This window comes from Sus scrofa, chromosome 12 (assembly GCF_054392235.1).
Source record: "Sus scrofa isolate SSC_HxYL_T2T_F1_AM1 chromosome 12, Sscrofa_HxYL_maternal_Yorkshire_Landrace_v2.0, whole genome shotgun sequence".
NCBI classification, from domain to species: Eukaryota; Metazoa; Chordata; class Mammalia; order Artiodactyla; family Suidae; genus Sus; species Sus scrofa.
The window spans coordinates 47901427-47916546 of record NC_139394.1 but is presented as its reverse complement, the minus strand read 5'-3'; the positions used below and the strand labels follow the sequence as shown (position 1 = coordinate 47916546).

The window sequence follows — 15120 nt, the reverse complement described above, 5'->3', positions numbered from 1 at the left end:
TTTGCCCTTTGCCTTTTGACAGTTTTTTTTCTTTCTTTTTTTTTTTTTTTAATGAGGTGTTTTGTTTTGTTTTGTTGCTTTTTAGGGCCACACTTGTGACATATGGAGGTTCCCAGGCTAGGGGTCGAATTAGAGCTACAGCTGCTGGCCTACACCACAGCCACAGCAACACAGGATCTGAGCCACGTCTGCGACGTACACCATAGCTCACGACAATGCCAGATCCTTAACCCACTGAGTGAGTCCAGGGATCCAACCCTCAACCTCATGGTTCCTAGTCAGATTTGTTTCCACTGCGCCACCACAAGAACTCATGGTGGAATTTTTTTTTTTTTTTTTTAATTTAAAAGTTTTCTGTAAGTGGAATTTTCTTTTTTTTCTTAATTGCTTCTGGATTTTAGGTCTCAGCTAGGAAGTTTTGCCCTACTTTCAGATTATAAAGGAGTTCACTCATTTATTTCTTCTATTATTTTTATAATTTCATATTTTATGTTTATAAAATATTTAATATATTTTATATATTGATCTCTGATCTATTGGGTGTTTATTCTAATGTAGTATGAAATATGGATTCAGTTTTATCTTTTTCCAAATATCTATCCAATTGATCCAATGCTTTTTCCACTGATTTGAAATTTGGGTCTTCTTCTGGACTTTTCATTTTGTTCCATTGACCTGTTTGTCTAATCATGTACTAGTATCACAGTGTTTTACTTATAGGTGCCCATATATTTTGCTACTTTACTTTTTGTTCAGAACTTGGTAATGACAGAGTCACCTTCATCTAATTCATTGTCTTGCCCACTACCAACACCAAATGTTGCAGTGCATTAAGTAGGTGCTCTTTGACCCTGTATTGGTGACAAGAAGTCAAGAATCAGGGAACAAAATCAGCTTTCAGTACTACTTCTGAGCAAGTCACTTCCTCTCTCTGGGCCTCTTCCTCAACATTTAACAAATAAAAGGAGTTGAACTAGATGATGTTGAGGGTTCTTTCTGAATTGGTTAGTGCTGATCTGGTGAGAGTTCAGTCTGCTTTTTATTACCTTGTGTCTTGTCCCTTTGCCATATTCATGAAATAAATTTTCTTTTCTGGATCCTGCTTCTTTAATCTTTTGTATAGGTTTTGCTTTTTCCAGCATTTTCTTTTCCTCTGTGTTTCTTTTATTAGCTTGTGTTTCTTTCTGCTGATCAGGCAAAGGTTGACACTGTTTGGCTGCTCAGCTTCCACTGACCTCAGTGAGGAAAGATTGCATGCAGTAAATTGGAATTATTTTCCCCTGGCAGAGAATTTCTCAAACAAAAAACAGCTGCTGGCAGAGGTCTGTTCTGTTGTATAAAGAACAGAAGGAGAAAAGCTGCATCTCTGGTGTTTGAAGAAATCAAACAAAACTATGACCATGATATCAGCTCCTGATTTATCTCTGAGGGTTGGTATTTCCCTGTATTTCCCAATACTCCTCCAAAAAGAGGCCACGAAAGAAAGTGATGAAAAGAGCAAAAGTGTGGAAAGAGCCTGTTAGGTAGCAATCTTATTTGTAAAACAAGAAAGGTTATGGTAGTAACTTAAGTCATGTCAAAGTCTTGACCAAATATAAAAACTTTGTATCTTATTTACTCTAACTGAAATACTTAAAATGCAAAGGAATAGTAGGAAATTCTTAAACCCCTAATTGTTAGTGTATAAATTAACCTTAAACGTGCTAAGTTTGAAAAATGTGAAAGAAACTTTTTAATGTGGAAGACAGAAGAAAACCAGTGTAATGTGACAATAAACATCATGCTTATTCAGGAAAAACAAGAAGCTCATGGAAGTGTTTCTGCAGATAAAAAACATTAATAGTCATTAAGGGATGCCTTAAAAGATTAGAGAACCATTGTATATAAAATGTCAGTGTCCAAAAGTCTGCTAGTTTTTATTAAGATGGAGCTCTGTTATTTTCTTGAGCACCAATGCTACAAATAAATACTGCATTCTGAGAAATCCCAGAACTATGAGAGGTTATTCAAGGATAAGTTACCACTGAGGCCACCACGTTTCATTCCAAGTGACTGTTTCTTCCAGGACTTTGGGTAGGGGTGAGGAGGAAGAATGTGTGCTTTAGGGCAAAGGAGCATTTCTGCAGGCACAGGCTGGCATCTCCCACAGGTATCAGCTGGCGAATTCTCCACCTTGACTTTGATGAAGATTGGGCCCACCCCTGCTGTGCTAACTCAGATTTATCACTTGTCAGGTAATGAATAAAAGATGAAATTCTGCATAAGAAAGGTGGTTTAAAAAGTTTTTTTAAGTATGGGAATGTATGAGTTTAGTGAAAGTTGAGAACCATCAGTATTTTGATACAATCATTTTTTTTCTGGAAAAAGTCATCCAAATTTGGAATGAAGCTATAGAGGTAGGGGTTTTTTTTCTTTTTTTTCTTTATGATTTCATTTTGTTTAGGTGCTTAAGGCGTATAAAGAAGAACTTTTTAGAGAGGTTGGTTTTAAAATTTGTGCTACCCCAACAAGATAGGGAAATGTCCACATTTTATGGTACCTGCTTGTATTTTTTTCAGAGTCAGTGTCCCCAACCCAACCACCCAATTTGATATTTTAATGTTTGTCTTACAATTTCCAATGAGAGCTAAAGGGAAATTTTTTTATTCTCAAACACGCCTTTTAATCTCTCATCCCCACAAACTTGGAATATTTATTTAATACCTGAGGTATTAATTTAAAACTTACAGGTTTGGGGGGGAGGGGTGTCTCCATTCCTGAGGCATATGGAAGTTCCCAGGCTAGGGGTCGAATTGGAGCTGCATTTGGAGGCCTACACCACAGCCATAGCCATGCCAGATCTGAGCAGCATCTGCATCCTATGCCATAGCTCACTGCAATGCCAGATCCTTAACCCACTGAGCAGGACCAGTGATTGAACCTATATCCTTTTGGATATTAGTCAGGTTCTTAACCTGCTGAGCCACAATGGGAACTCCAGAGGTTTTGGGGGTTTGTTTTGGCAGTGCCCATGGGAAATGAAAATTCTATACATATAGAAGTTACCTGGCCAGGGATAGAACCTGTGCCACAGCAGTGACCCAAGCGGCTGCTGTGACCATGACACTACCACAAGGAAACTCCAAAACTTATAGTTTTGTTTAAAACCTGGAGTATGTATTCAGATTTTCACACACACACTCTCAGGCTTTGAAATGTAAAAATAAGATTTTATTTAGTCAAGGTAACCTTATACACAGCTTTTCTGGAAAAAAAGTAACTATTGGGTGATAATAAGTATATGTAGATTGCTTGTTTCCAAAATGGTTAATTTATTGATATACATACTATGCACATATGTAAAAATGTACTATACACTAAAGTTAGGTCCCATAACCAGTAGACATACCATTGTTATATAATTTTTTTAAAGTTCCACTTATGCATATTTCAGGTAATTCCTGAATAAAAATTTGCTAACACTTGCTGTTTAATATATTTCATCACATGAAGAAAAACAAAAGATGGAGTCCTTTGAGAAGAGTAGAAAATCAGCTAATGAGCAAGTTGTAACATTTATAATAATTCTGCAGGTGGAGGTGGCAGGGATTCATTGAGGTCTTGATGGGAGTCAGGAGGAATAGGAAACTCCTGACACTGAATCTCATTGTTGGAATGGTCCTGGTTTTTCATAAAATCTTCCTGTGGCAGGGGCAAGTTAACTGAGTCAGGAGGAGGTGGAAATGACTGTTTAAATTCAGAATTAGGATCTTCACAGACTTCATTGAGACAGTCCAGAGATGATGGGAGATTGTCAGAATCATTTGGAAGAGGAGATACAGTTGCCATTGTGGGTTTGTCAGATTGGTCACCCTCCTGTCCTTCCAAGTCAAGAAGGGGAGGAGGCGGTGGAGGCAGATCTGCATCATCTGAAGAGGAAACAGCAGTGCCAATCGTCGATCCATCAGCGCTATCCTCCGATGTACCATTTGCTTGATCTTTTATTTTCTCTGCTTTGGGGTTGTTGGAATCTCTAATGTTTTCTCTTGATTCAAACAACTGAATTTCTAAGTCACCTGCTGCAGATGTGCTTTTGCTTGGTTTCCAAGCCATCAGTGAAATAATTGATGTACGTTTTGTGGGTACTTCATTTTCTCTAATGTTACCCAAACATATGTCAGGAGTTTCACCATCAGCAAATGGAGACCTACCTGCCCAGTTTTGATCATTTATCACTGGTTTTTGCAAGCATTTCCACAATACAATCATGATTATAGCTACAAACATAGAAGTCAGAATTGCACCAATTAATATGGCAACTGTTGATGAATGAGAATTGGTTTTCTCTGGGGTTTTTTTGTTCATGGTAGGGTCTAGGATGAATCCTGGTGTATTCCTATGTGAATTTATGCTACTTGGTGTCGGTGGTGTGGGTAGATTATGAACAGTCGGTGGTATCGATTTTCTGGAAGTGTGCATAGAGGATGGTTGTTGAGTTTGAGTGTGGACAGATGGTAATTGTTGGCTGGTAGAAGAAGGGACGGACGGTGATAGTTGTCGGGCAGAGGTGAACACAGGTAGTGCTGTTCCTTGGGAGGAAGTATTGGTCATAGCCGTTGGTTTTTTGGTAACATAGGCAAGTGGTTGTCCAACAGAAGTGTGTGCTGCTGGTTTCCCAGAAGAGGCATAGGCAGCTGGTGTTGATTGTCCAGTAGCAACTTTGGGAGTTGGTATAGGTTGTCCAGAAGAAAGGTTGTTGAATTGTGTTGGTTGACCTAGAGGATTCTCTCTTGGGCCTTGAGAATGAGCTGAGGCATATGGTATTGATGATCTAAATAAAGTAGACTGTGGCTGCACCTCTGTAGTAATCTCTGTAGTAGTTGCTTCTGTCTCTGGGAAAAATGTATGATGCAGGTGTCCACAAAACAAAATTAAGATGAAATATTTGGGATCCATATCACAGTGGTTCTTCTTTATGGAGTTTTATAATAAAAGAAAGAAAGACAAGGTATCATTTAGTGTCTGGCATAGGTATGTCACATAAGTATTTGTCGTTCCTAATTTAGACTTTATACACCAAAGGCTGATGTGAACAACTTGTAAATATACTCTAACTTACCTATGTAACCCTTGGATCTCATAGGCAGTGATCTCTCTTCATAAGATCTGTGCTTGGCCCTGCTGCCCCTGTAGCTATTACATTCCAGTCCTTCATTTCACAGTCATGTCCCTCAAATGCATAGGCTCTCCTGGTGCCATGTGTGCTCTACTTCTTCCTCCGTTTTCTACTAGAAATACATGACCCTCCTGCCTTGAAGGACACCAGTAACCATCTATTACCTAATCCAATGGTCTTTTCTTTCTTTCTTTTTCCTCTTGATCACATTTGACACTATGGATTATTTCTTCACTGCTATTTGGCTCTTTGTAGTCGTCTTCCTTCCATGTTAACCTTACTCTCGCCTGTTTTTCTCTTGCCTCCCAAATAGGGTGATTGATAACTTGATATGTATTCAGTCCTCACTCTTAACTACTTTTCTTAATCCTAAATCTGTAAGGTTTCAGCTCTCGCCTTTGTGCTATAACTCCCGAACCTATATATACAGCCTATATTTCCTCAATTCTTATTCAGTTTGTGTGACTTCATGGTGAAAACTTCCATGTGTATATCCCACTATTAGCAAATTCAACATATTGAAAACAGAATTCATCTTCATCTCAGAAGTGACTCCTCTCCCAACTTCTCTATTTTTGTTAATGGTACTACCTTTGTGAGTTCCTCATGCAGAGAGTCTATTGTGTTAGGTAATCTTTGCAGCAGTATCAGTGTCTGGCGCAGTGTCTTTATATTAGGATCTCATATTTTTTAAAGGATTCAATTCAACTCATAATCCTAAGCTCAAAATCCTAAGGTGGTCTTTGAATCTGGTTGAGTCAGTACTATCCAGATGGTAAGTAGTTCTGCTCCTGCTTTCATTTATTTATTGATTATCACAATCTTTGTGTCAGACCCTGTTCTGGTCTAGGAGACACTCCCCCCCAAAAAAATTGTTTTTAAGTTGTTAGTGGTAGAAACAAACAAGAAGTACATACAGTAATTTGGTAAGTTTTCTCATAAGGTATCCAAGAAATAGAGGAACTAACCTAGCCTGGGAGGGCTTCATGGAAGTTTTCTCAGAGAAGTAAAACTTGAACTAAATCTTGAAAGGTGTGTAAGAATTAACTAAGCAAATAAAATATTCCAGCCAGGGGAACAATATATGAGCATAGGAAAATAAGGCTTGTGTCTAAGTGTGGCAGGTAGGGTTTTTTGTGGGATGTTGCAGATGCTAAGACTTGAAGAGTTTTAAGTTCTACCTACCTGTCTAACGATGAGAACTAGTCATTTTAATCCCTCTTGTTCTCAAAAGCTTTATCTCTAAAGTGAGAACAGTTTTCAACTCTGTGTGTAATGTACTTGTTTTGCACATCATTAAACATGATGGTAACTATTTGATTATTTCTTAACTTGAGGGAAAAGAAAAATCTCAGGGTCTTAGATGCTGGTGTATATGATTTCAGACTAGAGTTTTCCTGAGATTTTTAGGCTCATCTGAGAGATTTGATCTTCTATGCAAGGTACAAGAGGAACTCTCTCAAGTTTTGCAGATAAATAGACTTTTCAGCATATTTGAGCAGTTCTCAGCTTACTCCTCTACCACTTGGTAAGCAGTAATGACACATTACCGTCTTTTGGTAGAAGAAAAGATGTGATTTTTTTCTTGTACAGTAACTTACTTTTTGTTGTCTGACACTTAAAACCTAAATTTTAAAATATGTCTTCTTTGAACTCCCCTGCTGGTGAACTCATCTTTGTACAAGCATGTATGATCAGGTTACGCCTTTGCTTGAGGTTCCCCATTGCTATCAAGATAAAAATTCTAAACTCAGTTTTCTTCCTTCTGTCTCGGTTACCAGTCCAGGGTCATATCTCATGACTGAAACTTCTCATTCTGCCTCTTCCTCATCTTATAGACTCCTAAACACACACTCCCCCCCCCCCACGGCCCTGCCCCAGACAGACACTTTTATTTATACTATTTTTCATCCTCTGAGAATGTGTTCTTTTTTCCAAACCCAGCCCCTTCCCCATTCTGGCTGCCTAACTGAACCTGTCTTCATCTGTCACCCCTCAGCTTCCGTTCACCTTCTTCACTCACATTCTCTGTGACTGATGACCACAGCCCAGAGAGCTCAGCCATTCCCCGAAGCCCCTAGTTCTGTTCTCTGTATAGCTCCTTGATCAGTCTTCATATATGCACCTCACTGATACTTCTTTTCTCTTAAATAATTGTGTTTATTTATTTTTCATTGTATTTTCTTTTTTTAGGGCCACATCTGAGTCATATGGAGGTTACCAGGCTGGGGTCAAAATGGAGCTTCAGCAGCCAGCCTACACCACAGCAACACTGGATCCAAGCCACATCTATGACTTATGTTGTAGCTTGCGGCAGCACCAGATCCTTAACACGCTGACCAAGGCCAGGGATCGAACCCAGTCCTCACAGACACTATGTCAGGTTCTTAACCTACTGAGCCACAATGGAAACTCCACTTTCATTTATGACTTAACTTTCCTCAGTTCCTTTTTATTATCCCCACCCACCAAACAAGATTATAAAGAACCTTGAAGAAGGCAGAAAGAAAAAAAGAAAAATCCTTATCTAGAACATACTGTGTGCTGTGCTATACTGTCTCAGGTGTTTTCCATACTTCTTTTAATTTAACCTTTAAACGACTCTATGAAGGTGGAGGAATCCTTGACTTACAGATAAAGAGACAAATTCAAATGTGTTAAGTAATTTGCCGAATGTTATATCACCATTAGTTGATATAACATTAGTTGACAAATTAGGAATTTATACCCAGGACCATCTGATTCCAAAACATATACCCTTTCTACTACCCTAAACTGCCTCATATTTTTATATTTCGATTTCTTTACAGCAGAGTGCTGTGTATGTTAGGGGCTCAGTAAACATTTAACCTGTATTGGGCTTCTTGATTCTTTTCCGCTTCACTTTTTCACTATTTGTTGATACTTCTACCAGAATGTAAGCAGAGAAGGTGAAACCTGAGTTATTAAATGCCTGTGCTTCACATCCATTTTGCAGAAAGGTTTAATCGGGAAAAAAATTTGAAACTTTTGGCATAAATATGGAAATCTGAATTATCTCTGGATGGTTATCATCTGTGCAGTTCCTATCTGCTGTTCTTACAGATTACCCCCCTCCCAAGGCCTCAGAAAGTGTTATTCTTTGGAGTTTCATTTTATTTATTTTTTTTAATGCCATCCAAAGCAGCAGAAAATATAGGCCATGAATTGTCTTCAGCCAAAAATGTTTCTTCTTTTGTGACTTTGCTTAAATTTTTTTCAAAAACCCACGCAGTTCCTTTTTTCAGTTAGCTGAAAAAGGCATTAGAGAAGAGCCCAAACATGAATATAATTATAAACCCAGTTTAGTTTGTAAGATCAATTTTTACAGGCTTATAGCCTCTTTTGTCAATAGGAAGGTCATAGGGCCTTCAGTATATGAGATTTTCCCACTTGTCATTTAAGGATTACAGCAGTATTAAAACCAAATTCTATTTTTTACCTATCCCACTCCTCTCAGCGCCTCAGTTAGCTTTCTGCCCTCCTAGAATCTGCTACATCAGAATGCTAGAATCTGTCTTAGAACTCTCCTACAGCAGTTCACTGTAGTCCAGAAAAAATGAAGAGGCTTTAAAAGAAGAATAAATAGGGGGTATAATAGTGAAGAAATGGACTTTTTTCTACTTCGGAGACAGTGAGGCCAGTGTTATTACCAATGCAGAAAGTTACTTAACATGTGTATTTTAAATACATACGAGTCATGAGGTACCAACACTGTTTCTGCAGGGAAAGAAGGTAGAAAGAAAGAAAGAACCACACAGGGCAGGAGAGTAAAAAGAACGAGAAAATGTCGGATAAGATGAAATGAAAAAGGGATGGAAAGAAATAAAAACTTAGAGTAAGCAGCAAATATATGGGTAAAGAGAAGGTGAATTGATTAGAGAAGGTGTTGAAGAAGAGTTAGTAAAAAGCTAAAGAACAAGGAGTGATTCTGTCTTTAGCAGAAAGGTAGGGTAGAAGATTAAAACGGACAAAATTAGAAACTGGGGGAGAAGATTGAAGCAGATGAAAGAAGGAACCGCAGTTACGCTGCTCTCCGGCCTTGTGGGTGCAGGGAGCCGGCCGAGAAGAGCAGTCTGCCCCAAATGGAGGGCTGACGTCCCCCATCTTCGCAAATTCACGTACCTCCTTCGTCTCATTCCTCCCTCCTGTCTGCTCTGAGATAGGTCTCTTATGCGATGACTATCTGTTAGCAATGCCAATAGCTACCATTTACTGTGTACACCCCCAGGGTGAGGCAGTGATCTATTTTAGTGGGCGAGGTGATGTTATCATCTTACAGATAAAGCTGAGACACGCAGAAGTTGGGTAACTTGCCAGAATGTCACAGCTGTAAACAGTGGCACTAATACAGAAATCAGCCAGTCTTGTACCCAAGCTCTTTGCTTTTATTATATTCATGGTAAAATTATGAAGTAGGAATGCTTTTTGAGGGGAGGAGATACGAACTCTCTGGGAACAGATATGTAAGTAACTTTTGGAGGTAGTCTTACATAAAAAGTTGAAAAAGAACCACGAGAAAACCATTTTAGTCCTGTGACTCTACAAAAACAGTTCTTGGAGTTTTGAATGGTTTTGATATATAAGCTGTCATATTTGAAGTGATTTTTAAAGATTGGACATTGACAGGCATCAGATTTATATTTAACAAATTCAGACTTATTCAAAATTCATAATTTCCTTCTGAGGGAAATTATATAGGAATTAGTTAAAAAACACAAGAACTATTAAACTTTACATTTGGGCCTAATCCTTTAAAATGTATAAATAAGTCGTGTCGAAAAAGGAGATAGAAATCCTTAATTTTTTTAACTTCTGTAATAGTTACTTAGAAGAAATCCGGAGTGGACTTCTATAAGGGAAAGCCATAAGTGCTTAATGAAATGTTGAAATAGAATATCTATCACCCACTGTGAATTTATTATTCTGTGATATTACAAGTCTATATAAACTCTTTGCGGTTTTTATTTTGGAGGATATTCACTGTGTAAGTGTTCAGTTTACTCACAGAATAAGCGTCTTTTCTCCATATTAACCACTTTCTATTCTGTGGGAGTTTTTTTCCATATCTATCTTACACTGTTTACTAAGGCTCAGATAATGTGTGACATAAATATGTACACACATTTTATCATAGTAGCTTTGTCTTAGATTTAAAAATGAGGGATAACACTTTCATGTCATCATTATTACTTAAATTTAAAATTCTATTTATATAAAAAAGCATATGTAATAATGATAATGAGTATCTCATCTAATCACTTGTTTTTTTTAATTAAGTGAAGGTGACATTCTAACTATGAAAATTAAAGGGGATTTAAAAATAAAAATAACTTAAAGCTGTGAGTTGTTTTACATACAGGAAAATTTTGTAGAAAGCAAATCAGAATTTTTAACAATTGGTGTTACAGAGTTATAAATTCAGTCATATCCCATGGATTCTATTTTAATTTCTAACCCTTAGCCATCTGCCCTGCCTATAGTTTATTTCTTTTATTTACAGATCTAAGGTCAACAACATAGTGACCGAATAAACTTTAAAGAGCTTATATTATGTAAACCTAGGTGAAAATTTTTCTCCAAGGCAGCTCTACAGTGAATTTTTAAAACTAAATGCAACAAAACCGCAATATCTGTCATGGACATCTTTAGATTATTAGACTTTAAAACAACAATGACATTTTAGTTTTAAAAATAAATTTTATATAAAGCAAAGATCAAATCAGATTGCCTATGTGAAAATTTTCTTACCTCAGTTGTTAACTTCTTTTGCAGAATGATAAATTCTTGCTCTAACTGGACATTTTGGTGATTTGGCTAAGAAAGCAAAAAGGGAGGTTCAGTTTGGATTAAAAATGGTCCTCTAGCAAACTGAAATGGTTTCTGTAGAAAAAGAGGAAGTTTATCAATCGTTGGTTCCGGAAGTGCAGTGAGCCACAAAATGACTAAGAAATGTACTACTTTAACAGAATTTATTTGAAACACAATTTGGACTTACATGATCTGCTTTTAATTAACATTTGTAGGTAAATATCAGAGACTCTGTAGTAATGTGATTATGTAGTTTAAATATTTAAAATAAAGCTTTGGAGAGAATATTATAAGGAAAAAGTGCCAATTGGGTTATTACCCGTAGTGAGATTTCTTCTCATAAGTGAATGATGTGTCCTGTTTATTTGCATGACTTGAGGCAAATCTCTGTACTTCTGAGTCATGGTTTCCTCCTCTGGAAGAATATTTCTGAGTTTTGTGAGAATTAAATTAGATAGCATAACATGTACAAATGCCTTGCACACAGTAGATGGCCAGTAAATGTTAATGTTATTTCCTCATACATAGTTTAGGCTAAGCCCAGGCGAAATTATGATTAATTTTTGACCAAGTACTTGACTGAATGATTTTTTTGATAGTGATATCTAATATTTGTCTAGTACTTACCCTATTATAGAAGCAGTTTGTTTAAATAGTTATTTCCCCAATACAGTTTTTTTTCTACTGTACAATGTGGTGACCCAGTTACACATACATGTACACATTCTATTTTCTCACATTATCACTCTCCATCATAAGTGACTAGACAGAGTTCCCAGTGCTACGCAGCAGGATCTCATTGCTAATCCATTCGAAAGTCAATAGTTTGTATCTGTTAACCCCAAGCTTCTCAACCACCCCACTCCCTCCCCCTCTCCCTTGGCAGCCACAAGTCTATTCTGCCAGTCCATGATTTTCTGAATGATTTTTGAATTCAAGTCCACAACTCTGATTCCCCACAAAATAGGTGATTCTCAGTGGAAAGTAAATTGGGAGTCACCTTTTAAGTAAATTAACTAAGCAAAATAGATTAAGAAGATTCTGAGTTACTCTGAATATAAATTTCTTTGGGCAGGTTGCCTTTTATCCTCTTTCCTGAAAATGCAGATCATAATTCTTAGTTTATAAATGTATTATGGGATTAAATAAATGTAAAGTGCCTAGCATAGCACCTATTACAATAAATCCAGTAAGTTTTAAAACCATCCCCTGGTCTCCCCTAATCACTGTGGCAGAAGACAGATTATTAAGACCTAGTTCTTTTTTTTTTTTTTTTTTTTTTTTTTTTTTTTGTCTTTTTGCTATTTCTTTGGGCCACTTCCGTGGCATATGGAGGTTCCCAGGCTAGGGTTCTAATCGGAGCTGTAGCCACCGGCCTACGTCAGAGCCACAGCAACACAGGATCCGAGCCACGTCTGCAACCTACACCACAGCTCACGGCAACGCCAGATCGTTAACCCACTGAGCAAGGCCAGGGACCGAACCCGCAACCTCATGGTTCCTAGTCGGATTCGTTAACCACTGCGCCACGACGGGAACTCCAAGACCTAGTTCTTAACCTCATGGTACTTAGAATTTGGTACAAAGAAAATAGGAGTTTTTTTAAGGTATCTTGCTGTAAAGTAGTATGGTTGTAAACCATAACCAATATGCTATAAACTTTTAACTCACTATTTTTAAATCCCTGAATTAGCATGTAGACCATACAAGGGTAGAAAAGCAAAAGTGTTTTTGTTCAAAAATAACTTAAAATTTGAACTCAGGAGTTTCTGCTGTGGTGCAGCTAAACCACAGTATCCATGAGGATATGGATTCAATCCCTGGCCTCGCTCAGTGGTTTAAGGATCAGGCATTGCCATGAGCTGTGGTGTAGGTCACAGATGCAGCTTGGATCTGGTGCTGCTGTGGCGCAAGCCAGCACCTGTGGCTCTGATTCAGCCCCTAACCTGGGAACTTCCATATGCTGTGGGTGCTGCAAATGAATGAATGAATGAATGAATAAAATTTGAACTCAGACATAGCCTATTTAAACACTGGTCAAGTTTGGAAAAGAACTTCCTGTTGTTCATGAGCTACCACTGGATGTTAACATTCTGAGGATGCATGTTTAATAGCCAAGCTAGTGAGTGATGAATTTTAAATACCCCTGCAGTAAGAGATTTCTGTTTTCTGAGAAAGTATATGACCTATATGTTGAATCAGAAAGTAGTTGCCTAGGTAATTTCTTATTTTTAAAAAGATGCTGGAGTTCCCTTTGTCTTTAGGCAAATCTCTGTACTTCTGAGTCATGATTTCCTCCTCTGGAAGAATATTTAAGGAACCCAACTAGGACCCATGAGGATGCGGGTTCAATCCCCAGCCTCGCTCAGTGCGTTAAGAATCCGGCATTGTTGTGAGCTGTGGCGTGGCTTGGATCCAGAGTTGCTGTGGCTGTGGTGTAGGCCAGCAGCTGCAGCTCTGATTCAGCCCCTATCCTGGGAACCTCCATATGCCTTGGGTGTGGGCCTAAAAAGCAAAATAAATAATTAAAAGTTAAAAATAAAAAGACGCTAATTTGGGAGTTCCCATTGTGGCTCAGCAGCAATGAACCTGACTAGTATCCATGAGGTTGTGGGTTCAATCCCTGGCTCCACTCAGTGGGTTAAGGATCTGGTGTTGCCATGAGCTGTGGTGTAGGTTACAGATGCAGCCCGGATCCTCTATTGCTGTGGCTGTGGTGTAGGCCAGTAGCTGCAGCTCCATTCAGCCCCTAGCCTGGGAGCTTCCATATGCTCCAGGTTTGGCTATAAAAAGCAAAAAAAAAAAAGATGCTAATTTGTTTCAGTTGCTCTGACTTGTGTTTATGTATGACACCTGAGTCAAGGACTGCTTTAGTTACTATTCGTTCTGGTACACAATCTCAGATTTTTATTTTGCACACAATGGGAGCTCTGCCTAGTTTCATTTCAGATCTGGTTTTTTGTTTGCTTTTTCGCCTTGCTTTTGCTTTTTTAGGGCCATACTTGGGGCATATGGAAGTTCCCAGGCTAGGGGTCAAATTGGAGCTACAGCTGCTAGCCTGCACCACAGCCACAGCAACTCGGGGTCCAAGCCGCATCTGCAACCTACACCACAGCTCACGGCAACGCTGGATCCCCGACCCACTTAGCGAGGCCAGTGATCAAACCCGCGTCCTCGTGGATACTAGTCAGATTCGTTTTGACTATGCCACAACAGGAACTCCAGGTCTGGTCTTTTTCACTCCTCAAAAGATAACCTGATGTCACTACGATTGGCCTGAGTGTTCTCTTGTTTTCCTTTTTCTTTTGTTGACATTTATCTATCTGGAATAATATGGTTATGATTTATAGTTTAAGAAACATGTTTTATAAATTGATAATAAAGTTGATACTTTTTATTCCCTCTCACTTTAAGATGTAACCTTTAAAAAATGTAACTTAGATCTTTGTAGCCATGTAACTTTAAAAATTGAATTTGGGGAGTTCCCATCGTGGCGCAGTGGTTAACGAATCCGACTAGGAACCATGAGGTTGCGGGTTCGGTCCCTGCCCTTGCTCAGTGGGTTAACGATCCGGCGTTGCCGTGAGCTGTGGTGTAGGTTGCAGACGTGGCTCGGATCCTGTGTTGCTGTGGCTCTGGCGTAGGCCGGTGGCTACAGCTCCGATTCGACCCCTAGCCTGGGAACCTCCATATGCCGCGGAAGCGGCCCAAGAAATAACAACAACAACAACAAAAGACAAAAAAAAAAAAAAATTGAATTTGGAAGTTCCTGTCGTGGCTCAGTGGTAACGAATCTGACTAGTATCCCTCAGGACACGGGTTCAATCTGGCCTCACTCAGTGGACTAAGGATCCACTGTGGTGCCGTGAGCTATGGAGTAGGTCACAGACCAGGCTTGGGTCCTGAGTTGCTGTGGCTGTGGTGTAGGCTGGCAGCTACAACTCCGATTCAACCCCTAGCCTGGGAACTTCCATATTCTGCTGGAGGGGCCCTAAAAAGACCAAAAAAAAAAATTGAATTTGATGACCAAGAGCAGTATGCTGGAGGGAATTATGCAAAAATTATCAGTGCCTGGAGCTCATCCATACTAATTAATTCAGAAGGTGGGGTGTGAATTCGGCACTGGTGAGTTAAAC

The 15120-nt window shown here is 38.7% G+C and overlaps 2 protein-coding genes across 26 annotated transcripts in view; one reads left to right on the top strand and one right to left on the bottom strand.

Moving 5' to 3' along the window:
* Positions 1-15120, top strand: part of NF1 (neurofibromin 1) — a 267698-nt gene that overhangs the window by 189850 nt on the left and 62728 nt on the right. The gene's annotated exons all lie outside the window — the stretch shown is intronic.
* EVI2B (ecotropic viral integration site 2B) lies at positions 3189-11024 on the bottom strand. Of its 4 annotated transcripts, none has more exons than XM_003131749.4 (2): positions 10925-11024; positions 3189-4950 (listed from the first exon to the last, which is right to left on the bottom strand). In XM_003131749.4, exon 2 carries the CDS (start codon positions 4933-4935, stop codon positions 3556-3558), a length of 1380 nt encoding a protein of 459 aa, XP_003131797.1. In that variant the 5' UTR covers positions 4936-4950; positions 10925-11024; the 3' UTR covers positions 3189-3555. The 4 variants fall into 4 exon arrangements, with proteins under 4 accessions (XP_003131797.1, XP_005669133.1, XP_005669132.1 ...); XM_005669076.4 differs by having other exon boundaries at positions 3189-4947; XM_005669075.3 differs by lacking the exon at positions 10925-11024 and adding an exon at positions 9299-9350.